Source organism: Phocoena sinus, chromosome 5 (genome assembly GCF_008692025.1).
Source record: "Phocoena sinus isolate mPhoSin1 chromosome 5, mPhoSin1.pri, whole genome shotgun sequence".
NCBI classification, from domain to species: domain Eukaryota; kingdom Metazoa; phylum Chordata; class Mammalia; order Artiodactyla; family Phocoenidae; genus Phocoena; species Phocoena sinus.
In genome coordinates this window covers 53,089,234-53,109,119 of record NC_045767.1, presented here as the reverse complement: position 1 = coordinate 53,109,119, position 19,886 = coordinate 53,089,234, and the positions used below count along the sequence as shown (strand labels likewise).

At 47.1% G+C, this 19,886-nt stretch overlaps 1 protein-coding gene across 4 annotated transcripts in view; it reads left to right on the top strand.

Moving 5' to 3' along the window:
• The first annotated feature begins 251 nt into the window (after positions 1 to 251).
• SEL1L3 (SEL1L family member 3) overlaps positions 252 to 19,886 on the top strand; it is a 96,009-nt gene continuing 76,374 nt past the window's right edge. For 3 of the 4 annotated variants that reach the window (XM_032633656.1, XM_032633658.1, XM_032633657.1), the window contains exons 1-2: positions 263 to 451; positions 12,064 to 12,634. In XM_032633656.1, coding sequence (XP_032489547.1) covers positions 284 to 451; positions 12,064 to 12,634 — 739 coding nt within the window. In that variant the 5' untranslated portion in view covers positions 263 to 283. Of the gene's footprint in view, positions 452 to 12,063; positions 12,635 to 19,886 lie in introns of all 4 variants that reach the window. The other variant, XM_032633659.1, reaches the window with a different exon arrangement.

Here is a 19,886-nt window from a genome sequence, read left to right as displayed (position 1 = left end):
TGGAGGGAGCGGCCGGGAGGCGGGCTGGCCGGGAGCGGAGGGGAGGGAGGGGACGGGGACTGGGAGGCTGGGAGGAGCTGGCGCTCGGCCGGGGCTGCGGGGGCGGCGACGGCGGGAGCGGCAGTGGAGGCGGCGGCGGGTCCGGCGGCGACGGCGGCGGCGGCAGGTGGCCCCGCGCGCAGCGGCCGGCCCGGCCGGGGGCGGGCGGGAAGGTGGCGCCTCGGGCGGGGGCCGGTCCCTGCACCAGGTGACCTGTTCCGGCCCGGATCCGGGCGGCTTCGCCATGCAGCGGCGCGGCGCGGGGCTCGAGTGGCCACGGCGGCAGCAGCAGCAACAACCCCTGCCGCTCGCGGCCGGCCCCCGGGCCGCAGCCATGGCCCCCCCGAGTGGCGGCGTCCCCCCGGGCCTCGGCGGGCGCTCTGCCTGCGCGCTGCTTCTGCTCTGCTACCTGGTGAGCGCCGGACCCTGCCCGGGTCCTCCCCTCCGCGCGGGGCCCCGGGGACGCGGGTGGGGGCGGCCGGGGACCTCTACCTCGCGGGCGGGTGCGGCACGGCTAGTTTTGTCTCTTCCTCGCCGCCGCACCCTGGGCGCTCCCGGCACCTGGGACGGGTACCCGGGGCGCGGAGATCGGTGCGTGGACCGGAGTTGCGGCGCTGCGCTCTCGCCGGGGTCCCTTCCTCTCTCTCCGAGACCCGTTCCAGACCCGGGTCAGGTTCCCCATGACACCCAGTCCTGTTCCCCACTCCACCTGGGAGCCTCGCCACCCCGCGTTTCCTCCCTCCCCGCTGCGCACGGCTCTCCAGCTCCCTCCCTGCCGGTCCTGGGCGTCCCTCACAATCTTCTCGAGGTTCCTTTCCTTCCCGTGCCCAACTTCGCCTCTTTCTCTCTGCGAATGCCACCCGCCTCGCCCCTCCTCTTAGTTTCCACCCGGTCCTCATGGCCCGGACCGTTTTGTGCGGACGCACCGGGCAATGAACCTCGTATTTCCAGCGCTCTTCAACTCCTCCATGGTCACTCCAGCCAAGTTGCGGCTGCCAGCAAGAAATCTAGTTCTTTGTAACACGCTTACCGCCAGAGTGGGGACTTTAGCTGCGTCTTGAACATTGTCATTTCAGAGAACACGTTTGGCTCATGCGTGTCCGTTTACAATTTGCACACTTCCTGGCTTTTGTTTTAGTCATCAACTAAATGGCAGTAATCTGTTTTTCAAAACCAACTCATTTAAAATATCAGAGTAATTTAGACCCTCGGAACAAGGTGGGGGAATATTCCCCAATTCCTTTGCTGGCTTGCTCTCTTCTGCTTTGAATTCTCCTAAACAACAGTAAATTTACAGGAGGTGACACCATTTCTGTCCAGCCTACCTTATGTTCCAGGATCCTGCAGAAACCTTGGGTTATCTCGCCATATATTACTGTAAATAAATGAAGTGGAAAATGCTGAATCATGAAACTGATGTAATAGGAAATTCACAGAATGCTGAAAAAGAAAAGAAAAAAAATTGAGTAGTGTCATTGTCCAGAATTCTTTTCATTTATGTGGCATTGCCATTATTTGGAGACTTTCTTCTTGGAGGCAAAAAACTGCTTAGGAGACATTGGCAGGATTTAGAATTTGATTCCAAAGAAAGTTGCCGCTCAGCCCAAGTTTCTTTTGATACCCTTTACTTGTTGAACGTTTCATTTCTTGAAGCAAGAGGATGTAAAAATGCAAATTGTAATTCTGCCTCTTCATCTACCTGTTGAGCAATCCATGCTTTTCCTCATATTGTAAAATAAGCCAGTACCATATTTTGTGGTTGGCTTTAGTTCATATTTTTATAAGAAGTTATCAGTTAACATGAATGGTTTTTTTCACCCAGGAGATATTATTATTTAACATTTATGCCACAGGGTTACAGCACACAGGCTCATAAATAAAACTGCCGTAACAGGTGACAGGGTTGCAGTTTAAACAGATGATTCCCATCCACAATGCACTGGTTACCCACAGAGGCAGAAATGATGCAGTAGAGCAGTGTGTGAAACATTAATGTACAAGTGGTCAGGAAAGTTCCATGTGGGAATACCAAGACCTGGCAAGCAGAGCCTGTTTCTTGACTGTTACAAGAAATCAGAGAAACAAGAGCAATAAAGGCCTAAGTCGTCCACAGGAGCAAAGACAGATGATGGAGCAAGTATAAAAGTGCTGTATGGGGTTTCCCTGGTCGCGCAGTGGTTAAAAATCCGCCTGCCAATGCAGGGAACGCGGATTTGAGCCCTAGTCCGGGAGGATCCCACATGCCGCGGAGCAACTGGGCCGGTGAGCCACAGCTGCTGAGCCTGCGCTCTAGAGCCCACGTGCCACAACTACTGAAGCCCGCGCTCCTAGAGCCCATGCTCCGCAATGAGAGAAGCCACCGCAATGAGAAGCCCGAGCACCGCAGCGAAAAGTAGTTCCCACTCACCGCAACTGGAGAGAGCCTGCGCGCAGCAATGAGGACCCAACGCAGTCAAAAGTAAACTAAATAAAAATTTTTTAAAAATTTATAACATTTCTGGATGGACCAAGGGGGATTTGAGACAACAGATCACAGAGAGAAAAATGATGCTACGGACAGACTATGGTGAGTTAGTGAAGTGGTGAGGTAGGGCTCCAAAAAGAGAGATTATAGAAAATACTGTAATGTGGAAAATAACTAGAGCATGGATGAATGTCTTGGCAGACAAGGAAGGATGGATTTTAGAACTACCATGGAGAGGGAAATGTCAGTGCTTCCTGAGTATGTGTGTTTCCTTCAGATGGGCTTCGGATATGCTACTGTTAAAAAAAAAAACTTGAATAAACAAGAAAACCATTTTTCAACTGAATGAGAAAGTTTTGCAAAACCCAGGGAAGCAAAAGTGTGGCTTGGAAGGTGGGCTTCACCCTTTGTTCTAAAGGTCTAGCCATTGGTAGGGATTTTGCTCGAGAGGTATGTGCTACCAGAGAAACTGCTGAAAGGTAAGCCTTCTTGACCTTGGAGAAATTCAGTTGCAAATTGGGGAAAATGTAAAACAGCTGCATGAACACATGAAAAACATAAACTACTGAGAAAAATGCATGAGTGTGTGTCTTGTACATCAAGGAATACTTCCTAGAGAAAGTGCTTGGTCAGAGCAGGGGGGTGGACAGATGGAGGGTGGAAGTTGAGCAGAATAGCTAAGCAGGACCTCAGGAATAGGTAGACACTAGAGGAAGAAAGCTAGCCCATAATTTGGAAACCTAAATAATAATAGTAGTAGTAGTAATAATAGTTTGCATTGTGTTAGGTTATTTATATGCATTATCCAATATTAATCTTAACAATAACCTTGTGAGGTAGGAGCTAGTATGATCCCCATTCAGATGAGTTAACTGAGGCTCAGAGAGGTTAAGTTAGTTGTACTAGGCCACACAGGTAGCCCAGGTTTGAAACCCAAGTCTATCTCCTTCCAGAGCCCCAATTCTAGCCATTCATTGCCTTCTGGATTTTGCTGCTTGTAACCCATTCCCCTTATGCATTGATGTATGGGCCATTAGCAAAGTTCTCAAAATTAGCAGCTTCTGTGAAATTGACCAGGATGTGAGGTCATGTCTAAAGTAGCCTAAAATATACAAAGCAGGAAGCCCAGGCCACAGAGTAGAAGCAGGATGTTAAAGAGGGGAAAAAAAAAAAAGTAAAGCCAGAAGATATTTGCCATCACAATGGAGAGGCAAAGGATGGGGTCCTTGTATAATCCAGAGGCAGCTGGCAGAGTTTAGCACTTGAGTTTGTATGAACATGTGTCCAAGAGTATAGCCCAGTGTGCCTTGGAATGTATTACAAAGACAAATTGTCTGTGATTTGGGGACTGACTCCTGTTTTGTGTTATCCCTACCTATTTGCTGGTTCGCAAGGGCTGGAGGTTGAGAGAGCCCTTCTAGACAGATGCCTTCAAGCCCGTGCCATCCTGATGGAGAGCAGGGTCCTGAGGTGATGAGCACATTCCTTCTCCATTGGCTTGGACAGAATAACCTTCAGTAGCAGCCCAAGAACAGTACTGTGACTATAGCTAGGATACTGCCAAAGCATGAATAATTGTGATGAGGCCTGAAAGATAAGTCACGGAACGATGCCAAGCAGATTTCTGAAAAGATGATCCCTGGTTCCAGCAGCTGCCCCCCAAATTCTGAGGTCACCAAAGGTCCAGGTGCAGAGAGCCTCCTCAGAGAGGATGGCACCTTGAAAGCAAAAGGTCACGGAAACCACTTCCACTGAGGTTACGGGTGCTGACTGGTGGGGTCCATGATGGTCTTTCTTTGCCTCAGACACCCCCTAGCCATTCTCATCCATCATTAACTCTTACCTTCCACCAGACTTGGCTAGAACAGCCTGAAACTGCCCAGCCCCATTTGTGACAATGGCACTTGGAGAAGGCAATTCTGTCTCTTTGGAACTCTGGTCTCGAAGTATAATTTTTTCCTAAAATGAGAAAACAAATCTCACAATGGCTGGTATTGGTGTCAGCTGTAGAGCTGAAATATTCCGAGTGGACATTTGCACTTGTGAGACAACCAGAAGACAAAGAAACAAGAGGGCGTTAGCGGCACAGATGTATGTGGGGCTCATTGGCAGGCAGTGGCTGTGACAGAGTCTTGTACAGAATTCTCTGTAAGCGACCACAGACCATCAGTTATCCCTCCAGAAGTGTTCATTAACTCAACTCCTTGCTTTGTGTAACACAGGACCTAGGAACTTCAAAACGAAGTATAGAGACCTTCAATTATCCAGTTTGTGCAAGAATGATTATGGATATTTGAAATACAGAGACCCATCCTCTAACTTCACATCAGCCAATAGCTTCCACATTCATTCCAACCAGAGTCCCTAAAATCTCCCAACTGGCGGTGTTTGCCTCTTGCCTTCTCTTCTTTCCAGCTGCCTGTTGGCAAAACTGTGGGAGCCACCAGTTGGCTAAACAGAGCAGCTGGAGGGCAGGTAGAAGAGAAGGCGTAAAGAGGCCAGGCAATTCATGGAGAAGTTGGATAGACTGGAGTAGACCATAAATAGCCTGAAGTGAATTCAGTTACCCTGTTTATTGGCTCATCCCATTCCCCGGAGAAAGGAACGGAGGGGGCACGAGGGTGTGCAGCATGTGAGGAATTTCTGAGGAGCTTCTGCTTTGGTGGCTTGTCATTTGCTTCCCAGCCTCACCCGAAGAAGGGCTGAACCAAGCTGGGGAGTCGGCTCAATGCAGCGTGTGTGTTTGTAAGATAACATCTACCCTCCCCAGACGTAATGCATGGTGATCTGATGTGATTTTAGCCCCTCACCCCACACTTTCAAGACGGGAGTGAGCAAAGTCCCGAGATTCCCCCACCTGTAACCAGAAGGTGGTGACGGGTGTAGAAGTGGATGAGTTGAGGGCATCATTTTGGGTGTTTCTGGAAGGCAGCAGGCACACCATTGCCAGCTTTGGAGTCGGCAGCTATGGATTTGAATTTTGGTTCTGCTTTTTAGTAGCTGGGTGATCTTGCGCAAGTTACTCACCCTCTCTGAATCCATTTCATTTCCTCAGCCGTTAACTGGAATGCTGTGTCCCTCAGAGAGCTGTTGTGAGGTTAGAGGGGAGAAGGTCTATGAAATTCATTGTGAGAGGATGAGGTTAGAAGTGAATGAGAAGACTTACTGCGTTTGTCCCCGTGCCTAGCACATAGTAGGTACTCAATGAAATTAAACTGCACCAAACTTGGTTACCGTCTCATAATTTGTGTTAGCAAGAAATAGCATATCAAACGGTATTAAAAGGGGGAGAGGATCCAACACAGCAAGGAGTGTTGATCATTATTGCAATGGCGTTTCTCTAGCCAGCTCTCAGGTTTGGGAAGGCACACGGGTTGGCTGGGAAATGTTTCCCAAGGCTCATCTTGACCTCGAAGTCCATATTGATGTCATCGCTCATTCTGCTTAATTGCATGCTTTGTTGACATAAACAGAATTTTTGCTTATTTCTAGTTGGCAGAAATCGGAAACGTAGGCCTCTTAAGCCAAGACAATTACCTTTTGACCTATGGAAAGTTTGATCCAGCTGGTTTGGAGAGAGGGTGCTCAAAAGGCAAGGTTTTCTTAGGTGACTGTGGGGCAGAATGGATAAGGATGAGAAAAATAGTCAATTATTGTTTGCAATCAGACATACCCACATGCACATGTAAGTGTAAATGGACCTCCCATAGAGAGACAAGTGACATGAGTTAAGATTTTCTAATGTCTCTGTTTCCTTAAATAATAAGTGGATCATATAGAGAAAAGAGCCAAGTTTCCTCCCGTCTTTGGAACAAGGGAAGGTTATTTGAAGAGAGGTTCCTCTTACTGATTTTTAAAGGAATGAGATGGACTCATCCTAAAAAAAAGTTCAGGTGGTTTTGATAGATTATTTTTTCCATCCAGAAGATACATTAAGTTCATCTGTTTCTTGATTCCCAGGCTGAACGGAATGCATTTAGAGTTCCAATTTTGGGTCTTTTATCAGGAACACACATGAAATGACCCATTTCTGTCTTTTTTTTAAAAAAATGATAAAACATACACAAAGACAAAGGAATCTATGTTTTGTGACTGTGTGGGATGTTGTCAAATTTGACTTTGATTAGGGCTTCATTCTGGTATAAACAGATGTTTGAGGGCTCAGGCATCTTTCAGAGCCCAGCTCCATTGTGTGCGGAGCAGATCAGCAGCTTCCGAGGTGAAACATCTATGTGGTTGCCTAAATGGCATAATTGGAGGGGCACAGAGGTGCCCTTTACACCGCAACTATCTCGCTTACAGCTGCAGTACATTTGGCCTTTGTTTTTAAGGCATTATCTCCACCAGGCTGGCCTAGAAATGCAATATGTGACATTACCACCGTGTTTTTCATTATCACATTAACATGGGTGAACTCGCCAGATGAGCACAAGTCCAACAGGGGGTGGAGGGGCAGGAAATTTAAAAGTTTTAATTTATATTTTTTGGTGTGGGGAAATGGAAAAGTTCTAGAATGTAGGGCAGTTGTCTGAAAGGGAGAAGTCCACCCTAAAGGGACAAGGTGGGTGCGAGTGCCACCTTCTCTGACCTCACAGTCCCCCCGGGTAAACTCTGACCCCCAGGGGCCCAGTGAAATGTTCTTTGGAAGGAGATTAATGAGGCTGGATGACAAAGAGAGGAGTGCCAACCCCCATCCCCCCACCCGCCCCAAAGAACTTGTGAATGTCAGGAAAGTTTGGTGGCGACTCAAGATTGGATCGAGTGCTTTGGTTTATATGCAGGTGCCCCCAGTGCTGTGGGGCAGTTGATCTGAGTTGGGCCACCGAGGCATCTGGCAGAAATGCCCACGCCTGGTACTTATTTCAGCAAAAAACCCTTAGCCAAACTCTACAATGTGCCGAGCTCTATCTTATAAGCCGGGGACGTAACAATGAACAAGACGTGGACTCTGACTTTATAATTTCTAAACAAAGGAACGTTTGGGTAATTTTTAGCTTATGTTAATGCAGCCTGGCATGTGAAAATACCTATGAAGGTTGGACACGTGTCATGCCCGTAGCTGAAACTCTTCAAGTTAATTGCCTTATTTTCCTGGCAGGAAATAGCTCATAACACACACATAACTTGAGCCAGGAAATCAGCTTCAGCTTAATCAATATTTAGAATGTGATGTGTCTCTAATCTGTGTTGGTTTTGTACGTAACAGAGGTAGCCACGACTCATGGCGTAGCAGCTGCCTGCTGGGTCTGCTCCAACCCACGAGATGCCAGCTTCCTATGTTACATAGGTGCCCACGAGAAGGAAGATTGCAAAACCTTCCTGAGGGATTTAGACCATGCTCCTCAAATCACATACAGTAACTCTGAGGTCCTCTTTGGGGCTGGCATACCCCCATCATATTAAGAACATCACCCTATCCCTGAAGTTGCTCTTCTCTTGCTCCCCAGCTGTCACTAATGTTTCTCTCACTTCTTTAAACATCTATTTCAGTCCATGAAATTCTCGTTGTTGTTGTTGTTGTTTTTTGGTTCTGCCAAGTGGCTTGCAGGATCTTAGTTCCCCCACCAGGGATGGAATCTGTGCTCCCTGCAGTGGAAGCGCGGAGTCTTAACCACTGGACCGCCAGGGAAGACCCGTCAGGCCATGAAATTCGACCTCTTTTCCTAGCCTAGCTCCAACTTCTCATCCTACTTAGATCTTTATTGAAAGAAACATTAGCAAGGTGTCAACATACCCATGAGGGACCCTTGGCAAAATAACATATGAAGCCCCATCAACCACATGTATAGGAAATGATGCCTGATTGGGTTATTCATCTTATTTCTCCTATGTGATCATTCCTTTAAAACGTATATCTTTTGTCACTCCGTGTTCTTTAAAACTGTAGCACTTTAAGTGGTCTTCTAATTCAGCTGATTATTATATGATCTCGTCATCTTTCCAAATGGCTGTAATTCAAAATAATGACGAGAACACATTTTCATAAAAATGACAAAATAACTAATATCTAATAATACAAAAACTCTATCTAGAATAAAAGCTCGATAGTCTGTAACAGTGATCTGCAAACTATGGCCCCCGGGCCAATCCGGCCAGCTACATTTTTCTGTAAACGAGGTTGCACTGGACCACAGCCATGCTCACTGGCTTGTGTGTTGTCAATGTCTGCTTTCTTGATACCACACTAGATGGACATCAGCAGCTGAAAAACCCCAAATAATTACCATCTGGCCCTTTTTTACAGGAAAAGTCTCTGACCTCAGATCTAGAATAGCGCCATTGGATAGAAATATGTGAGCCACGAATTCGAGCCACATATGTAATTTCACATTTTCTAGTAGCCACCCTAAACAAGTAAACAGAAACAGGTAAAATTAATTTTAGTAATGCATTTTATTGAACTCACTGTATCTTAACCTTATCATTTCAACATGTAATCAGTATAAAAATTATTAATGAGATTTTTCTGTGTTCAGTCTTTGAAATCCATTGTATCTTTTACACTTACAGCACATCTCGGGTTAAGTGCTTAGTATGACTTCTGGTCACCGTATCGGATAGCATACATCTAGGACCCGTCAGCCTGGAATTTACTTTTACCTGAGACTCTGAAGCCAGTGAAAACAAAATTATCTTCATATGAGTATATGGAGATTTCCTTAAAAACAGAATTTCAAGAGAAGGTGCTGGAGAGACTACACTGTCAGGTGTCCCATACCTTCTTCATTCTCATCTGTCACCACCCATCTCCACAATGATGAGCCTGGGGTCTGGAAATCTGTGGGTCACCAAGCAAAAGTGAAGCTATATTTAGCATGATCCTGTGCTTATTAACGTGGAAAAGTGGGCTGGGGCATTTTTAGCAATAAGATGTAAATGAATTAACTGCACTTTCCAGTGAAATTTAAGGAAACCAGACAGCTCTGTTTAAAAGAGGTTTTCACTGGAGTTCCTAACATCAGCAATAAAAATGTGATTAAAAAAATTGAAGTGGGAGAACGGGGCCTGGGTGGGGTATTAAGGTATACATGAAAAGAACAAGGAAGAGGTTTTAAGTCCTTCTTTGAGAAGGCACACAATGTGATATTTAATATACCACAGCATATCCTGGACTCTGTTCCCTATTGTCTCACTAAATAAGCAAATGTCTCCTTCCGGGGAGCTGAGAAAGGGAAGCCTTGGGGGCTTTTGGACTGAGGAGCGCAGGTCACCCATGGGCACCACTCTGGTCCAGCTCCCATCAGCACCAGCAGTCTCTGGCTTCAGCTAAACGCTGCTATGGGCTTAATAGCTCGATTTGAATCTTGAGGAGGCGGCCACGTCTCAGCACATCTGGCCAAATGAGTAAACCGTCGCTTGTGGACAAATGCTGGCTGTATCTCTCTTCATATGAAAGCAGAATCAGCCTGGAGTTCCCAGGCAGCCATGGAATGGCAAATCTTTGGTTTCATGGTGTGTGCTGTGGGGTGGAGAATGTCGGAGTGGGCATGAGGAAAAGGAGCCAGGCTTCCGGGCCGGCCTCTGCTAAGACCGCAGCTGTGGGATGTCGGAGAACATCCCCTCGGGGTTGCCATGTCCTTGTCTGAAAACCGGGGTGGGCTGGCTTATCACCAAGGGCTTGTGACCCTCATATCCCCATGTCCTTTTGTGTTTTTATTTACAAACCTTCTGTCCTCTGGCCAAACCCGGCTGCTTGCTAGACCCCCAGGACAGCCGCCTGTCCCTCCTTTCATGTCTCTACTTAAGCTGTTCACACCACTTGCAGTGTCCTCCCTTTGCCTCTCTACCTAAAGAACTTCTCTTCATCCATCGAAGCCCAACTGAAATGCCATTTCCTCCATAAAGCCTTTCCCAGAGCCCCCGTCAGAATTACTGTCATTTGGTGCTGTGTTCCCTTTGGGTTTGCATTTAGTTTGACTGGAGTGCAGGCCATGTTCTGCCAAGTGTCTGCTATTTGTAAACATGATTCTCTGACTCCAGACTTTGCATGTTACTCACCTTTGCCCCTCCTACAGCCCTAAGCCAGAATTGAAGAAAGAGGTCCCTATTTCTTCCTTCTTTGGAGAAGACCACAGTGACCTTTTTCTTTAAACTTGTGGTTAAAATATTCATAGCATAACATTTACCACTTTAGCCATTTTTTTTTTTTTTTTTTTTTTTTTTTGCGGTACGCGGGCCTCTCACTGTTGTGGCCTCTCCCGTTGCGGAGCACAGGCTCCGGACGCGCAGGCTCAGCGGCCATGGCTCACGGGCCCAGCCGCTCCGCGGCATGTGGGATCTTCCCAGACCGGGGCACGAACCCTTGTCCCCTGCATCAGCAGGTGGACTCTCAACCACTGCGCCACCAGGGAAGCCCTCCACCTTTTAACTATTATGAATAATGCTGCTGTGAACCTGGTGTAAGTCTATGAACATATCTCTTCCAAGCCCTGCTTTCAACTTAGATATAGACCCAGAAGTGGAATTGCTGGGTCATATGACAGTTCTGTGCTTAATTTTTTAGGAACTGCAGTACTGCCTTCCACAGTGGCTGCACCATTTTACATTCCCACCAGCGATACACAAGGGTTCCAAATTTCTCTGCATCCTCTCTAACACTTGTGGTTTTCTTTTTTTAAAAAAATAGTAGCCATGCTAATGGGTGTAAATTGGTCCAAAGTAATCTTTTTGCTATTGTGTTATGGATGTCTAAATCTCAAAGTCACATTTAGAACAGCTCTTAGCATCCATCCATCCGTGCCTTATGATCAAAACATTGCCTTAATTTCAGGACCAAACTTTCCAGATTTATTCTGGAAGGAAAGTCCACACTGAGAGGCCTTCATCATCTAAAGAACTAGATAACTAACACAACATTGTAAATCAACTATACTTCAATATAAAATAAAAACTAAAAAATGAAGAACTAGATAAATAAACCTGCAGCTAAAATCTCTCTTGGCACCTGTGGCGCCATCCACGGTGAAAGAATCAGACAACACAGTTTGTGGTCCAAGCCTGCCTGTGTGTGATTTGGAGCAATAGAAACCTCTCGCTGGCCCATTCATCATGCATGCTTGTCCTAGCTCAGAACTTATGGAGAAAAAGCGCCCCAGCTGGCATCCCTGATATGTGTTCTCTCCGGTGCACTTTGAACTCTTCTCCCCTCCTTTGATTTGGGTGCATTTGACCACCATTTGAAGTCAGGACAATAGTTTGGAAATGTCTGGAGCTGGATTGCCTCTTTTTCACTTTAAGTCACGTTCACTGCTCCTGGATTTGTCGTGAACTAGCTCCATCATTTGGAAACCAACTCTGGAATGTTTGCCACGTAGATTTGAAAGTCCCATCTTGATGAGCAGATGCTACTGAGTCTGGAGAGAGAGTTTAATGTGGCCTAATCTTCATTTGTGTGTATGTTGGTTTTTCTCCAATTATTCGGTAGTGCTTTCGACATCTTTTATCTTCCACTTTCATTGCATTATGTAAATGGATATTTTTTTCTTCCAGGAAAACAATGATTCACGTATCTGTTAATATGATCATTTTTAAGCTTTCTCTATCTTTTTTTTTCTTTTCAGAATTTTGTACCATCTTTGGGTAGGCAGACTTCCCTGACGACGTCGGTGATACCCAGAGCTGAGCAGAGCGTGGCTTACAAAGACTTTATTTATTTCACTGTCTTTGAAGGAAATGTTCGCAACGTTTCTGAAGTCTCGGTGGAGTATTTATGCTCTCAGCCTTGTGTTGTCAATTTGGAAGCAGTGGTTTCATCTGAGTTCAGAAGTAGCATTCCCGTGTACAAAAAAAGGTGGAAGAATGAGAAACATCTTCACACCAGCAGGACACAAATAGTACATGTGAAATTTCCAAGCATCATGGTTTATAGAGATGATTATTTCATCAGACACTCCATTTCGGTATCTGTGGTGATACTACGCGCCTGGATTACTCACCGATATAGCGGTGGAGACTTGAATGTTAAATGGGAGGAAAACTTGCTACATGCTGTAGCGAAGAATTATACCCTGCTGAAGACCATCCCACCTTTTGAACGCCCTTTCAAAGATCATCAGGTGTGCCTTGAGTGGAACATGGGTTACATTTGGAACCTTCGAGCAAACAAGATTCCCCAGTGTCCTCTCGAGAATGGTAGGTCGTTTGCCTTGCTAGGAACCTAATTCTCATTTTTTTTTCCAGACAGCTTGGCTCATAAGAGGAGGGCAGGGGAAAATTCTTGTATTAGTGGTGGGGGACAAAGCAAATGGAATCTGTAATTTTGGACTTTGGGGACAAAAGAGGAAAAGTGAAAAGGTGTTGAGAAGAGACAGAGTAGCAGAGAATAGGATTGAACAGGGAGCTGAGAGAGGGACAAAGAGCCGTGGAAGGGGTGCCTTGAGAGGCTTGGATATGCTTTACATTGGAAAGGAGCTTTAGTGCCACTGAAATGAGGATGAAAAGAGTCTTCCTCCCCGTCTCCCTCAAAAATCCCACGTGTGTCAGTTTTTGTGCAGCATTGGCTTTTCAGCCAAGCCTACCCGGGTTCAACTCCTGGCTCTGCCACTTTCTGCCAGTGTAACTTGCAGAGTCTCAGTTTTCTCATCTGTAAAATGGGGGTAAGTATTGTGAGAATTAAATGAAATGTGCTCAGCACAGTAATCAGCACTCAGTCAAATTAGTAGCCATAGTGATGATAGAATGCAAACTCTGTATTTTATCCTAAACGTCACAGGGTCACAGCCACTGAAGGATCAATAGAGGAGGCTCCTGTGCCCTTTCTCAGCCTCTTTGAAGCACTGGGGTTGGAGCTCTCTGGCTGCGTGCATTTAGAAGAAGGGGGCTCAAGTTCTCTCCGTTGTTGCACGGGCACCTTGCTGTATGGATGCTGAGCGCCTGCCAGCTCCTCTTCATATCCGGCAATGGAAAGCTTATGCAGCCATGCTCCCAGGCACCCGCCTGGAGTCGGGCAGTGTTTCCTAAAGTGGGAGCCTAAGACCACCTGCAACAGAATCACCAGGGCTCGCTCTTGTTGCAAGTGCAGATTTCTGGTCCTCATCTATTTCCTGCTAAGCCAGGATCTGTGGGGCGAAGGGCCCTAGAATCCACATTTTAAATACATTCCCATGACTCTGATGCACCTTAAAGCTTGAGAACCTCTAGAGCAGGGATAGAGCTGGTGGGACTTTGAGTTGCAGAGGCTGGACCCCCAGGCAGGCGTGGTGGGTGGAGGAAATCCACAGGCCTGTGACAGCAGACCCAGGGACGTGCCTGACACCTCTTAGTCTCCAAGAGGAATGGTTTGGAGCAAGGTGACTTCAGGACACAGTGAGAACACTGGCAGTGAGTATTTCCTGGGGCTACCCCCAAACACCCCTGCATATAATGAAAACCGAAAGGGCCAGAGCCCACTTGCTGTAGAACCAACACATTTGGCATTAAAAAAAAAAACCTCTTTATTTTGAAATAATTAGAGATTTGTAAGAAGTTGTAAAAATGGGAGAGAGTCCCCTGTATCCTTCCCCCAGCTCCCCCTAATTGTGACATCTTCCATAACTACAGTACAATGTCAAAACCAGGAAACTGACGTTGATCTAATACTCTTAACTAGACTGCAGACCTTATTCAGCTTACCCTGGTTTTTACGTGCATTTTTGTGTGTGCGTAGTTCTAGACAATTTCATCCTACATTTTATCTTAATAGCCCTCTTCTGTGGTCTGGCTTATGTTTGTGCAGTGCTTTAAATACAGAAATATCTAGAAGAAGAAGACAAATTCCCTTTCTGTGTGTGTGTCTGCACATTGGGGGTAGGGTGGGGTGGGCAGTTAAGCCTCTGAAATCGTCGAGCTGCATGCGTTTTGATGATCCGTGTGCCTCCCTCTTGCAGGCAGAGAGCCCTGTGCTAGTATCCGTCTGGAATGCCTTCCACAGGGGTATCTAATTTGTTAAGGAGGAGGAGGCATGGGGCACACGCAGCCACAGTTTTGCTTTGCCTCCGATTGATTTTGTCAGGGCTTAATGATTCCATTTCATGTTTGGCAAATCACATATTTCTCATTGAAGAATGACAGAATTGCAAGCTGGAAGTTTTCAAATGAAGTCATTTACGAACCGGTTGAGTACTTAGGGCTCCTGAACGTACCCTTAAACTGTGAAACGGCTTTTCTTTTCTTTTGTTGTTCCTTCCCCTATTCACAGGGCTCAGGAACAGCACAGAGGGATTTTTTTCTCCCAGCCTCCTTCAGACCAGTACTTTTGGGGTGAGAACCAGTCTAATAACGCAGAGAAAAACCTTTTCTAAGAGTCAAAGTCACTGGAAATAGGTGTGGGGAGCTTCCTCCACCCTCAAAACCAACTGTTTGTATGGCTAAGAAAAGGCAAGCACTTCCTCTCCCTCTCTTAAAAAGACAAATCAAAAGAGTGTCTGCAGCAGCCCTGTCAAAGTGTCCACGACCTTTGTTCTTGTTATTGTCTGCGCGATGGAAGGGGGCCAGGCCTCTGGCTTGTTCCCAGCAGGGACTTCTTTATTCGGCTCTTGAAGAACAAGAGTCTAGTGGGAACAACAAGGTGGCATCAGGGCGCCACGGGGTAGCTTTCAGGCCTGGCCTTGTCACAGTCTGCAGCCAGCCCTGGTGTGGGGTGGAGGGAGACATTTTCTGTGTCAGGTGCCTGATGTCATACAGGAGGTCTGCGTCTGAACTAAGTACCCCCTGACTCGCTTGCCTTTTCTTTTTTTCTTGAAAAAGAGAGAGCCCAGTCCGCACGCACCGATGTTCTGTGAGTGTGGTCGCAGTGCCCCTCCATCAAAGCCTTAGCTTCGGCTCCCAGGGCCTGAGCTGTGTGCACCCAGACACTCTGCAGCTTACTTCCTGGACTGGGACTGTGCCAGGCTGGGCCGGTGGGCTGATCGTCGGTGGAGGTGCAGCCGGCTTCTGTCCCGCCCCGCTGAGTAAACCTACCCCAGATCAGAAGCCGGCAGCCTTTCGGGACACGTGTGTGCCAAGGCTCGGCCACGTGCCCTTCTGATGCACCTGTTCCTGCTGCATCCTGGGCGTGTGGGCCATTGGCGGCTAGGTCCACCCTGCCTGAGGCCACTTATTGTCCATTCCCTTGGGGGAGGGCACCGGCCATCAGCTGCTGCCCCTCGCCAGCCGCACGTGTGCCTGACTCACCCAGAGAAAGAAATCAACCACACAGGCCGGTAGCTCTAGGGGTGCACCTGGACTTGACGTCCTATTTTGACAGGTCAGCTAGCCCTGCTGCCTCTATCTTCGGCCCGTCACTGCACATTCAGTTGCTTCTCACAAGTGTTTGCTGTCATCCTAGTCTAAGCCACCATTGTCCCTGTCTGGACTCCGTCCGTAGGCTGCAAATGGCCTCCGCACTTGCCCTCGTTCCTCACACGGCAGCCGGTGCAAGCAGCTCACCGCACCCCCTGCAGGCGGCTCCTCCCATCACACCAGGAAAAGTCAGCCATGCCCCTTAGCGTGGCCTGTGGAATCTGTCCCTGTCCCCTTGCTGGCCTCATCTCCTGCCACGCTCACCCTTGCCCACCTGTCCCAGCCACGCAGACCTGCTTGCTTCTCCGTTGATGTACCAAGTTCGCTCCCATTTTCGGACATCTGCATTACTGTCCCCTCCGCCTAAGATGCCTCTCCCCCGGATCACTACATGGCTTGCTCTCTTATCTCATTCCTACCTCTACACAAATGTCATCTCATCCGGGACAGCTTCCTTGACCACCTTATCTAAGGCGGCAGCCCCACCCCGCTACTCCCGTCCCATCGATATCCACCTTTTATTTCCTTCACAGCCTTGGCACCGCTGGACCTTGTAATTAAATATATGTAATGGCTTATTTGCCTGTTGAGTGTCTCCATACTAGAACACAGGCTCCATAAGTCCCGCTTTGTCTGGTTCCAGTGCGATGCCCTGCACACAGCAGGCTCGCGGTGACTGTTTGTTGATTGAGTGATGAATGCTGTCAGCCAAGGGGCAAGGACCCTTTCTCTCTTAGCTGATGTGTGACCATCACACTGTGACAGCACCCTCACACGGCTACGTAGGCAGTGTGTGGGGCTCGGCGGCAGCCCCGAGCCTTCCCTAGGGCCAGCACACTGAGGCTTCCCCGGTGGAGCCCCTTTGGGCTGAGCTGCTTAAAGCTGCAGTGATTCTCCTTTGCAACCACACATGAGCTCACCTGCACCCTGCACATGCCCTCTAGTTTGAGTCTGTCATCTCCCACCCCTATACCTTGGCTAAAGAAGCTTCTTTTACAGGCAGCTGCCGTCCCTGGCCGCCCCCCAACACTCCCCCACCCCCAGTGCTGTCTTTCATGTCTTCCTGGCAAAATTATACTCATATTTCAGTAGCCAGCTCAAATTTTCCCTCCTTCCCCCAAAGCACTTTTCTTTTCTATTGATTCCCACATCAGAAATTAACTTTCCACCCTCCAGCCTCCCCTTGTTCTCTGTTGGTACCCATCACCCCCTTATGATGTGTATCATGTTCAATTCAATAAAGATTGATTGAACACCTATCACGTACCAATTTCTTTACTAAGTCTGGAGGCTCAAAGATGCAGACATGGTCCCTCTCTTTAAGGTGGTTTTACAGGAAGTAAACACAGCTACCGATCGTAACAGCTACGTTCCCTTACTGAGCACTCGCTATGTGCCAGGAACTGGGCTAAGTGCTTTGTGCGAGTATCTAATTTAATCCGCCCAGTGGTCTACTGTCGTTATTTACAGAGGAGGAAACTGACTCAGAGAGGTAGAGTAATTTGTCTAAGGTCACACAGCTAATAATGGAGCTAGGACTTGAACCCAGGTCGTTTGGTTCCCGAACACCATGCTTAACCATTAAGCTATACTGCCAGATGACATCATGAAGCTATTCACTTATTTAAGTCACTTATTCATTGAAAAAAGTTACTGAGCAGTCTATGTGTTAGGCACTTTGCTAGGGTTCTTCACAGAGGAAGTGCCATTTGAACAGAAACTTGAAGGATGAGTAGAGTTTTCACTGTCAGAAAAGGAATAAAAGAAAGGCATCCAGGCAGAAGGGAAAAAAAGAGGAGGCAATGCAGACTGATAGGGGAGTGGGGACGAGCCTACATCCCTTGGTGTGAGGGATGGCAAATGAGTTCCATCTTGCACGCCAGCTCAGAGCGATGGGAGTGGCTACCTAGAGCACAGTGCTGAGAGGGATTCTGAAGCCGAGTCTGTGCTTAGTGAGAAAGGGTGCCATGTGGATTGATTACCAATGTCTGCCACAGGTGAAGTGTGGAGTAGCAGCCCTTGAGCTATTATTTGTTCAGGTAGAGTCTCAAGTGTGAGATAGGCAATTCAGGAAATAAGACTGGGAAGGCAGGTTGGGGCCGCACTTTGGAGGTTCTTAAATGCCGGGGTCAGGCGCAGTAAGCATTCTGTCCTACTTCTACCTATATGAACATTTTTCTGACCTTCCCTCTTAAGTCAGAAACTGGGGAACCTGGAAGTTTCCTTCTTCTCCACTCTCTTTTCACTAACAATTCATTCTCATTTTCAGGTCCAACAGATTGGAAGTGGAATTTCTTATAACAAAATTCCTTTACAACAAAATCATAGACTAATTCACATTTTGGAGACAGACTTTACGTGTCTCTGTGAAAATATCAGCGTATTCAGTGAGACAATTCAAGTTAATGACATGATAATACTTTCTGTAACTATAAGAACTACACATTTGATACTTCTGGAAAAAAAAGACACAGTTCTTTCTTTCCCCCAGTTAATCACTGTAGACTGGATTTTTCAATAATAGTGCTAATGAGTACCTAGCATCTGCATTGCCCTTTATGATTTTTGAACCACTTTTCCGATGCAGAATGTCTCATTTAACCCTTAGTAGCCCCAGGGAATGACAGTACTCTCATTCTCTCCTTACAGAGGGGAACACTGAAGCTCAGGGAATTTGTTAATGGAGTCCCAGTTCTTTATTCTTTCAACTTTGCTAAGCCACCTCTCTGAAATATGCTAATACAGTCCTAACCCAGGTTCTAAATTAGAAGGAATACACTTTTTTATAAGTTGAATTTTCACTGACATGGATCACCCTGTTTTCCTCACCCACTGGACTTTGCCTCTTTGAAGTGGATTGAACCACCACAGCGCCCAGCGCGGGGAGACCTCTGCATGAGGCTGGCTCCTCCCCGCTTGCATGGAAATGCTCAGAGGTGTTGTTCTCTTCCCTTGTAGCCAAAAAAGTAATACATGTACCTGGTGGAAAGTTCAGAGAGCATAAAAGGGTTTGGGGGAAGAGTAAATTCCCACCCACCCTATTCTTTTGGTCCTATTTCTAGAAGCAAACTCAGTAACACTAGTTTCCGTGTCTGCTTCCAGAAATGTTCTCTGCCCATATAAGCATTAGGTTGATAACCCCTTCTCTTCATACACACGTTGGAGGATACTATAGACTCGGCCCCGCGCTCATTAACAATACGGCAGAGATTTTTCTATGTCTGTACTTGCTACACGACCCCATTCTTTTCAATAGCTCCTTAGCATTGCGTTGCCTGACACTCCATAATTGATTTACCCTGTCCCCTGCTGATGGTCATGCAGGTCATTTCTAGTCTTTTACCATTAACAACAAGGTTTCTCCAAGCATCCTTGTACATGTATCTTTGTACACACAAATAAATATTTTTGGAGGATAAATTACTGGGAGTGGAATTTATTTACTCTTAAGACTCCTAGTATTGAGTATGTTACAGACTTCCTTAGGCACTCACTTCACTGTCTAGTATCCTTTGGGGTGGAAGTTCTGACCTAAACCATACTTGGTAGAAGGTAGAGTTTTTGCTCTCAGGCTTTGGCTTTGAGGAAAATAAAACTCCTGATCGCCGCTGCCTGTTTAGCGTCCTGCATTTGGAAAGCAGATTGAGTTATCGACATTCTAACTTCACTTTTCTGGGTGGGAAAATATTAGCTTCTTTTCCTCCAGGTTCCCCTTACAAACTTTTAGCCACAGTTATTCCTTGCCTCAAGACTGTCTCTAACTTCCGCACAAAGGGACTGAGGGTCTCAGCTGCATCATTGTGATGTATTTGAAGCTCATTCCGAATAGGGCTTCGTTATGTAGAAACGGGCCCTTCCTCAGAGCAGGTGTCCTGTCAGGGCTCTGATCACTATGCTGAACTGGAGAATGGGCTATGTAAGCCCCCCAGCCACTCCACTCAGGATGATACTCAAAATACTTAACAAATAGTATGAGCTGGGGGCCCCAGTCAGGCTCCCCCGGGCGCTGGCCCTGGTGCTGAAACAGGATGGTGCTGGAGATCCTTGCTGAGCCAGGTTCTACTCTGAAGGAGAAGCCAGGGTGGGTGGGTAGTGGGTGGGGGCTTTGGAGGTTCAAGGCAACACC